The 10770-nt window shown below is 34.6% G+C and overlaps 1 protein-coding gene across 1 annotated transcript in view; it reads left to right on the top strand.

Annotated features, from left to right (window-relative positions):
* Positions 1-3052: 3052 nt before the first annotated feature.
* LOC129909447 (retinal homeobox protein Rx-B) overlaps positions 3053-10770 on the top strand; it is a 55498-nt gene continuing 47780 nt past the window's right edge. The window contains 3 exon segments of the mRNA XM_055986528.1: positions 3053-3057; positions 4976-5800; positions 5802-5872. Of these exon segments, the coding sequence (XP_055842503.1) occupies positions 3053-3057; positions 4976-5800; positions 5802-5872 (901 nt within the window).

Raw genomic sequence — 10770 nt, 5'->3', positions numbered from 1 at the left:
TCGTGAATTGCTTTTGTGCAACTGTTAGATCCCACTGATTTTCAAAAAGCTCTCCCATAAGGCATGTACTGCCAATTTTTATCGGACAGAGTATAGATGTGGATAGAATTTTTACAAAGTTTATTAGTTTCTTTTTTCTTTATCCTGGTGCGTTTTTATTAATCTTTGTTCAATGTTGATATTTGGGAAATCCTACTGCGGATAGCTTTGCCAAAACAAAAAACAAAACAAAAAACACACTGAATAGGAGTGTTTTTTTTGGCAAAGCTACAAGCTACACCCAGAGAAAAAACGCATAGTAATTTTTAATACGTTCTACATTGAATTAAGTTACAGAACAGTTTGATTCAAAGTGGTTTCCATTGATTTTACGTTGTTTTTTGGCTCAGTGTATCCGCAGTAGGATTTCCCAAATATCAACACTGAACAAAATTTTGTACGCACACGCCAAGAGAAAATAAAACGTACGTTTATACACTTCGTCAAAATTCTATCCGCAGCTACCGCTACGTGTTGTATTTGTAATACATGCAAACATCAACTGCGGATATGGATAGCAATGCCAAAGAAACACAGCTAATATGCATCATTGTTGCTGTTTTGCAGGAAAAACAAAATCCCAAACTAATATGTACCTACCTATACTTCCATTGGTGCATAGGTATCTATGTCTCAACTTTAATCTAATCCAAGAAGATTATACAAAAACAGAACGATCTTTAAAGCCCAACGATTTAAGATCATAAATAATGTTTCCCGGACTCAGAGTTTACAAAATCGTTCCTGGTTAGGCATGACGAAACCTACCAATTCACACCCAACCCCAAACAAGTACCTTTCTACCTAGTGTACAACACCCAAGCTTCATTAACTGCATGCAACATTCCTGGGGATGTTCTATACACGTTCCACGCGACTTGTGTTTGCACTTGCATAAAGTATAACCGACAAAGAGGAAATGAGTTTCCTATCTCAACCCGTATGTTCATGTGTTGGCCGCTGCGCTGGCTAGTCAAGAGAGGAGGAAGAAGTTTCCAATTTATATAAAAAAAAAATTAAAATATCACGCATACAAACATAGGTATACCTACACAATCCCTCCTTAAAGATCCTTTTTCATGCTTTTGGCTATCGCGTGTTCGAGTACTTACAAGAATATAAGTAGGTATATCTAAAACCAGTGTATCTCTAGCTAGGTTTACTTGCGGTCTGCGCCACCTCCATATTATTAAAAAGATGCCAAAACTTAAAGGCGCCCCTCTCTTCATTTCTTTTTGGCTTGAATATTCGCATGGCTGGCGTGGCATAGAAGACATTAAAAGAAAAAAAACATAAACGGACTCGATGGAACTGTCACTACAAATACAAAGAGGTAGGTAGGTATGGGAAATTCAAACGTGCCTCACACATATTTTTCTTATTTTACATTTTTTCGTCTACCAACTTACAAATATACCTACAAATACAGACAGCAAGACAGCAAGTTCTCAACAATTTAAATCATAAAAAAGCTAGTGGACTTTCCTTGCTTCAGTATCCGAATAAAGAAAAATAAAGGACCGAATTAAAAAAAATTAATATTCCTTATTTTTACAGAATATTGGTAGGTATAGGTACCTACATGAGAAATAAAAGATTTTTATTTTGTGGTGTCTTTCGTGTGTTGCTTTACGAGTATGTCCTGTTTCTCGTTTTTCATCAATGGAAATACAGAAATGAATAAAATTTCAAAATGGCACATGAAAAACTAAAATATAAAAAAAAAAAACGATTTGGAATCATGTTGAGAGGAGGAAAGTTGGTGGAAAAGGGACAAACTGAAAGTCATTATTTTCATCCCTCCCACTTTTGTGATGGTCCTGTTCATTATTTTTCATTCCTTAAAGTATCCCTTGATGAAAATTAATTTCTCAGACAAGCGCAATGAATTTCATGAAAGGTGGATTTGATTGGCTGGAAGCATTTTAGGTGCAAGTCTATTTTAAGGGAGAGTGTTTAAAAGAGATGGCATTCTATTAAATAAGAATGGCAATATAAGGGTGGTTTTCATAGATGGTACACTAAGAAGAGAAATTTATTTTTTCATTGTTTTTTTAATTTTGTGCAATGGCAAGATATTAATATTTGTTTAAGAAGTATGTATATATGTACTGAATAGATGCAGTTTGTTGTACCTTTTAAGCACACCGTTTCTTGTATTATGATACAAATATGGCAATTTGTACAAAAAAAAAAAAAAAAACACTGTACAAGCCTAAAAATAATGTGGCATATTACTGATAACTTGAAATCTAATGTATCATAGCTAAATTCCTAACAGCACTTGGGAGCATTCCATCATTCCATTAGAAAATGAACAACGAACAAATTATGAACAATGCATATCTATTTTGGAAGTAATAAGCATGCCTAAATATAAAGGCTTAACTATAATAGACATGAGCTTATGTCAAAATCGAACGAAATACTTCGTTTATTTCTGTCATAATTTACATTTTTGTTTTCCATCATTTGTGAAAGAAAATCACTTTGAAGCACATAAAAATACTTTTCAAATAGTTTTCTTCAATCCAAATTTAATTTCGTTTATTAAACCTTTTATTAAGTGAAAATTAAATTAATTCTGATGCCGCCCCCTTTGCATTCACATTGTTTTTATTAAATTAAAGGTTGTGGACACAAAAACTATTGAACCGATTTTGATGAAATTTTGACGTATTCCTGACCTAGTATACATTTTAAATTAAACAATTAAATTTTATATAGCGACTTGGGTATACTTTTATTACAAATTCAAGCTTATAGGTTTATTTTTCAAGAAAACTTCAATATTTTCGTCGATATCCATATTCAAATCGTTAAAGAGAGCTTGTCCGGATAATCTTTTTTGTGCTATTAAGACACGCAGCTAACATTTTTCTCTGCGAAGAATAGAAAATGATCTCTCTGCGGTAGCTACGCTGACTAGGAGAGTTGCCAGTGTGCCTCAAGTCAAGACTTTTTGAGGAGTAAGTCAATAGTTATTTTTTCAATAAATGCTTTTTACTAAAAAATGGTGTAGGTATTTGTGTTTCCATTTTTAGTATTTTTGTTTCACTAATCAGAATCAAAATAAATAATGTAGGTATGTACTATGTAGTACCTAATCGGAAGTAAAATAATAAAAAGAAAAACAAAATGTGTTAGGGTCTCTCTTTTTTTTAGCTCCCATACAAATTATCGAAAAAATTTAGCCGAGCTAAAATGCATCCCACACAAATTATCGATAACTGCGTACCAGGCTTTAAGGTGAAATGTCAATCCACCCTCCCAACAGATCAGATTGAGGTGGAACGTGAGCATATTAGAGAGAAAGGGAAAATTTGTAATCGAAAAACTCCAAAAAGTTACGTAGGTTGTTAAATTATGAAGTTCAGATAATCAAAGGAGTTGAACTAAAAAATCAATGTTTAATAAAACATTCAATGTGAAACAAGAACATGGGAGTAATAGCCTGTTTCGGTTAGGGCGTCGGAGATAAAGTCACACTCTTATGCGCCCTTGTGAGTATTTCTAAGTATTAGTTAAATAAATGAGAAGAGGAAAAACTGCAAAACAGGTCTGCGAGAAAGAAAAAATTGAATGGTGCATTTAACTAGCCAAGAGATACAACTGATCCTTCGTATTCAGAAATTTTAACTCTTTTAACACAAAGATCAAACATCGCCGAGCTTCAGAGTTCTGATCTGTAATGTATGTACGTATTCATACTTATCAGTAATTTTGATACCTATCCACACTTATGAAAATAATTTCTATTCTTTTTAACAAAAAACATTCATTCTTGACATTTCTACTCAAATCGACTTCTTTATGAGGATGGATTGATTTGCCCCTTTTTAGAGTCAAAGAACGCATCTCTTATTGGTACTAAAAGATATAGAAAAACGTAAGTACCTACAGCTGGAGAAAAACTTTATTATAAGTGTGAACAGGCACACCATCATATCATACCTACTGTACTGGTCTCTGTTCTACTTGCACTTACAAAAAACAAAAAAGGGATGACGCTTATTCGATAGATGATGGCAACAAATTCACCCGTATACGTTTCATCCCTTCGTCTTCATCGTTATTATTTCAATCATTGTGCTTGATGGTAGTGGTAATATGGTGCAATGCAAAGAACAACAGTGCCGGGGTACCATAACACCCCGTTTGCACATGATCCTTAATTTCGTTATATTTTTCTATGCTGAGTGGAATAGTATATCATTTTAAGTTTGATCGGCCGCGAATACGTACATGTTTTCGACAACGACAAACGATTTCGTAACACACGACGGGGTTGCTGAAAACGATTTTGTGTTTTTTTGTTGCCATTATCCTTTTTGTGCTGGTTTTGCGTATGTATTTATGTGAAGAAAACAAAATGAAAAAATATTAATTCCTTATACATAAGAAATAATCTAGATACAAGGATATTAAATTTGTTCAAAATTTCCAAATACGTAATGAGACATTTAAAGGCTGTTTGCATTAGTTTTCAAACTGCACATCGTGTTTACCCCTTGTGATTTGGCAGTGAGCCTGTTGTATACCTAGGTTATTACACTTCCTGTTGATAAACCAGAGTCTCGTTTTTAATTTATTGAAATTATATAATTAATTAAGTTATTTCATTGCCGACATTGATTCCACTTTTGAAAGTGTGACCTTGTTCGCATTTGTGTTAATGTGTTGGCCCATTTATATATTTTTTGCACTTCTCTCTCTTTCTAAATCAATTAGACAAGTGTTTAAATATCTACGGTGATCAGGTTTTCCAAGTTGATTATAAATAAATAATTTGCGGCGTATATACCTAGTTCGTGTTAAAGTCAAGAACTGCTTACGAATTTTGGTCAATTCTTTTGGATTCTTTATTTAAATTAAGCGAGGTTAATGAATAATTCGTTTATTGCCTAAAAATAATATCCGTTTTATACATATAAAGAAGTTTTTCGTACGGCATTACAATTGAAATTTTCAAAACGTACATCGATTCAAGATTTTACGGCCACAAATTGGATTTCAAACAACATAGTTGTGCCGGCGGCCCTGGTAACGGTGGTGGCGTCGTCGGCAGTGCAACCAGCCATCATCATCTTCAGCAGCAGCAGCAGCAACAGCACCAGCATCATCACACGGTTGCAACAGCAGCAGCTGCTGCTGCTATTCAACAGCAACAGCAACAACAACATTCATCAGCCACATCACTGCACAACAACAGCACGAGTTCCGCCGGAAGTGGAACTCCTGGCAACGGAAGTACTCCCAACGGTAACACTGGTGGTGGTGGCTCCTCAATAGCCGTCGGCAGCGGTTCCACGTCGGGTAACACTGCAAACACTACCACTCACCACCCGTCAAATACCCCATTGAATGTGGGAACTGCCAATCTCGGTTTAAGTCCTCAGTCCAGTGCCGACTCACAGCAGTTCAATATTTTCCCGGCGATTTTTAGCCGACAACTTAACTTCTCCGCGGGTACTTGTGGTCAGGGAAAACTTATGGATGAACTCAGGCCAAATTTGGTTGGGGGCTTACTTGGCTTGCAACAGGGTCTTTTGGAAGATCATGCAATGTCTCACGGCAATTTGCAGCACGGTGGGCAGGATTCTAAATTTATGTCATTTCAAGACAATCGACTCATGGGGATTGCATCCTCTCATGAAAATCGTTTGCTTGGACTAGCTTCATCTGTCCAGGACACCCGTTCTTCAATATCCTCGCTGGACAAATCATCTGTCAATCAAAGAAAGTGCAGTAGTACCCCGGAACATGGATTCATCGCATCATCACACGCCGGCACACACACCGCCGACACGATTATCCGACCACTCATTGTCTGGTAAGTGCCCAAAAACGGTCATCGTAATCCTTCTTCAAAGATTTTATCCTCTTTCTATTATTAAGTCTTCCTCTTCTGTAGGTAAGTATTTGTGAAAAAAATTGTGGACTTATCTATTCATAAACTGAGAACGTTTATACTTATAGTGAGATAAATTGAACGAAATCTGAAAAGATTATAGAAAACTCGCACGCGCCATAGTTTAACCTTTTAATTTGAAACACCTTCTTTGTATTTGGTGTTTATTCATTAATATTGATGATTGATGTAAATAAGAAAGTAGGGTCCTTTGGAATTTATCTGAGCCGCAAACACCATCCTCGATTGCGGACTACCAAATTCAGTTCATGTCATATTTACATTCTTAACATACATATATCACGCTATACAGTTATTTTAAATACAAACGATGAAATTTAATTTCTTAATCGTGTTTTCTAAAAGGTGTGAAATAAAGATGAATTTTTGACGTGAGAGCTTGTTGTGATGACTTTCTATTTGTTACTATACCTACTATCTGCACAACACAGTCAAGTCAACACCAAAGTCCCTAAAATTAGTACAAAATTTGCATAAATTATCCCAACATTGCATATTCATATTTTGGACTGATGATAGACCTACACGACCTAGAGTACTTCGTTGTCACCATCGCACCGTGATCTAAGCTAATATCTGTGGATTTGCTTCTCGTTCCTTTCTTAGTAAATGGTACGGACTTTAAGTGTCCTTGACGAGCATTTACATATTTTTTTTTAGTTTAATATGAAGAAGGAAGGTAATTATTTATGCTTGAGGTCAGTAGCATTAAACTTGATATGAACGACAAATCTATTTTGATGAAAAAGTAACGGGGATTTTAACTTGTGAATTATGTGATCTTGTAATTATATATATAGATACGCTTTTGAGTAGGTAGGTAGGGGACTTGAGGGTTTGAAGCCCCTCCGAAATGATTTTCAGTAAGCTCTTTTAATATAATTATCTCTTTTATTATTATTATTACACTGGTTAACAAAATTAACCTTTTTTTTGTTGCCGAAACAAAAATATACTTTTCTGAAGGTTTTCGATGTGCTGAACTCCAATCCGAAGTCAAAAAAATTAATCAGCTCCCGATTTTGAAATATTACCGTTAGAAAATGAAGTACTTCGGACCTTATTCTTTTATATAAGAAAAATTGTTTGAGCATATTTAGTAACGGTTTTTATAAGAACTATTTTCATCCTTTTTAAATCTATTTAAATCTTTCCGATATTTTTTTTACTATCTGAGATACCTTCAGTTGTATTATAATATCATAAAGGAGATATAACGCCTTTATAAGCAGGATATTATTAAAAAGAAGGGCATTTGGATAAGTAGGGCATTTTTGAAGGTCGAACGTTTTCATAAATGAGGCATTTTTGAGACAAGGAATTTTTAAACCTGGAGCAATTTTGAAGCTACGGCCTCTTTAAATGTTGGGCATTCTTAAAGCTAAAGCTTTTCTGAAGGTAGGGTATTTTTATAATTTCAGACTTTTTGAAGTTAAGGCATTTTAAAAGGTAGAGCGTTTTTTAAAGCAGGACAATTTTATAAGTTGGACATGTTTTAAGGTAGGACATTTTAAGACAGGGAGTTACTGAACACACGGCATTTTTATAAGAAGGGTATTTTTGAAAGTAGGGCATTTTTTAAGGTAATCCCTTTCTGATGGTAGGGCATTTTTTAATGTAGGGTATTTTCCAATGTAGGGCTATTTTAAGGTAGGGCATTTTAAGTTTAAGCTTTAAGGTAGGGTATCGCTCCTCAATGCCCTTCCCCCCTGGCTACGGGCCTTTGTATTCTTCTGTTTGTCAAAAAATGATCTCATCTAAATAGTTGAGGGTGTTTTGACATGAGACTAAAATGTTCTCGATTGTCTTTTGAAATATCTCCGGAGCTGAATTGACGCCATATTTCTTGTAATGAAATAAACCCTTATGAGTGATGAAAGTTGTGATTTCTCTACTCTCCTCAGTAAGTTCTAATTGATGATATGCGGTTTTTAGATCTAATCTTGAAAAATACTGTGCCCCTTTTAATTTAGTCATAATACCTAGAGTCAAAAGTCGGTAGAGGATGGTTTTCTCGCTGACTCAATTAGATATATTTAAATCGATTGCGTCTTTGAGTTTGGTCTCAACTTTATCCTCTGATACTGATGGAATGCGTCTCATAGCTGGTTGAACAAGTCTTACAGTCTTGATTTACATCGATTCCTAGTTTCAAGACCCCTAGTTTAATTGCTGTTTCTCGACCCAGTAAAGACTTTTTAGCATTTTTGATTACGTTAAAAGGGCAATAATTTCTCTTCGTTTGTTTGACACTTAATCTGCTCATGAAGAATACATTTTCCAAATAATATTCTTTTCAATAAGTCGTTTCTTAAGATCACCTACCGCCCACACATCTATATTTTTGTCCTTCAAGTTTATATTTAAAATTTCTTGCTCTGTGGTGCCAAAAGAGCATTTATTTGTCTGATTTCTAAGTCTCATTATCAGTACTAATCGATTGTCTGAACTAATCAGACCTTTTTCTGTGCGGTACCCTTAAAACGACAACCATTAGTAAAAAAAATCGATCACCTACTTTAGTTGAAGACATTCATTTGTCTTTCAACGTTAAAAATCGTAAAATGAGTGCGGACGATAAATATTTTAAGTATAAGCGGTTTACGCCTTTAAAATGTCTTCCGGACTCTGACGATAATGATATTGAATTAGACGAAGCTTCATCTTCACCACCAATAAAAAAAATTAAGATTCCATCTATTGTTGTGTTGCAAAAAACTGCAGAAAATGTTCAATCTTTGCTCAAAGACACTAAAATAAATGACTATTTTATTAAAAAAATTTTCATTGGCATCAAAATAAATCTGAATAAAAGTGAAGATCATAAAAGTGTATGTTCTGCATTAAAATCTAAAAATTGGCAATTTTTTACACATGACCTTCCAACAACAAGGTCATTTAAAGTTGTTATTTTTGGTCTGGATGAAATGCCAACCGAAACATTAAAAAATGAACTTATCCAACTGGGTTTAAAGTGTGAAAACATTAAATTAATAAAAAAAAAAACAGCATGAACATTTCACAGATATTTTATATATTGTTTTCCTCGAACGTGGTTCAATCAAACTTTTTGACTTGAGAAAAAATGTAAGATCCATCTTTCGCACCCAAGTTAAATGAGAATTTGCAAGACGTCAAACCCAAAAATACACTCAGTGCTTTAATTGTCAGATGTTTGGCCATGGAGAAAAGAACTGCCACATCAAAACTCACTGCGCGATCTGTTCAGAAAACCACGAAACGAGTAAATGTGATTCTAAAAACATCAAATGCGCCAATTGCAATGCGACACATAAATCGACTGATCTCTCATGCATGAGTCGCAAAAGCTTTTTTGATATGAGAGAAAAGCTTTCATCAAAAAACAAACGTCAAACTATTCCTGTTCCAAGCATGCATCTCTCGCCACTCATCGGAGAGCACCGATGTATGCAAAACCTGTTTCTGTTCCTGTACCTGTCCCTTCTGACTGCGGAGCTTGGAGTAATAACAACAATACTTCTTGTAATGATGACAACAATGTTCTCTTTTCTATGGAAGAAATAAATAAGCTTACGGCTGAAATGATAACTTTGTTAGGTAAATGTAAAACAAAATCTGACCAATTTAATACTATTGCACAATTAGCAATTAATTACCTTTATAGTAGTAATAAGTAATGGATAGCACATCAATGAATATTATTTGTTGGAATGCTAGAAGCAATCGCTGTAAAACTATTGAATTTTTTGCTTTTCTTCATAAGCATAGTGTAGATGTAGGTTTAGTTTCTGAGACTTGGCTTAGTTTGAATGACAAACTAACAAATAATGAATACTCTTGTTATCGTCTTGACTCTTGACAGAGAGGATAGAAGGGGAAGTGGCGTTGCCGTTTTAGTTAAAAAATGTATACGTCATGAATTAATTTCAATTGTTAATACCAAAATCATTCAAAATGCAGGGGTTAAAATACATTTTTCAAATGGTTCTGCCTTAAAAATATATTCTGTAGGTATATTTTTCTGGTGGTTCAGCTAATGCGGATAGACTTTTTCATTTCAATAACGATTTGAGAAAACTAATTAGTACAAATGATTTATATCTTATTGGAGGTGATTTTAATTGCAGACACAGAAGTTGGGGTTGTTTGCGGCGAATACATGGGGAAATATTCTCTCAAACCTAAATTCTAGGCACCCTTTTAGCATCTTGTACCCTCCGCATCCAACTTATATCCCTGCTAATAACAGGTCAAATCCATCTACACTAGATTTATTTTTAAGTAACGTGTCAAATCTACTCGATCAACCTATGGTGATAAATGAACTTAGTTCAGGCCACTTTCCTGTCATGATAAGATCTTTAATATCACTTATACAAAAGAATAATGAAATTCTTGACATTAAAAATGCAAACTGGGCTCGATACAAAAAAGAAATTCGAACCAGAATGACTAACTGATTCATTAAGAAATGACGAAATTGATGCTGGTATTTCTTACTTTACGAATGCTATAAAAGAAAACATGCAGGAGTCATTTCCAAAAAAAACTGTGAGACATGATTGTGGGAATAAATTACCATCTAATATCCTTGAACTAATAAAAATACGAAACAGCAACCGAAAAAAATGGATACGAACTCGAAATCCGTTCTATAAATCTGAAGTGTAAATGCTTAGAGCCCCCGCACACTACAGACTTTCTATCGGCCGATAGTTTAGTCGGGTTGGGCTCCTAGTGTGCGCACAGGCAACCGACTAAACAGTCGGGTCGCTAGGAAACATTTTAGTTTGAAGGCAATTGTGTAGCAAAACAAA

Source organism: Episyrphus balteatus, chromosome 2, assembly GCF_945859705.1.
Source record: "Episyrphus balteatus chromosome 2, idEpiBalt1.1, whole genome shotgun sequence".
In the NCBI taxonomy this organism is placed as follows: Eukaryota; Metazoa; Arthropoda; class Insecta; order Diptera; family Syrphidae; genus Episyrphus; species Episyrphus balteatus.
The sequence above is the reverse complement of the archived record's forward strand: the minus strand, read 5'-3'. Positions and strand labels throughout refer to the sequence as shown.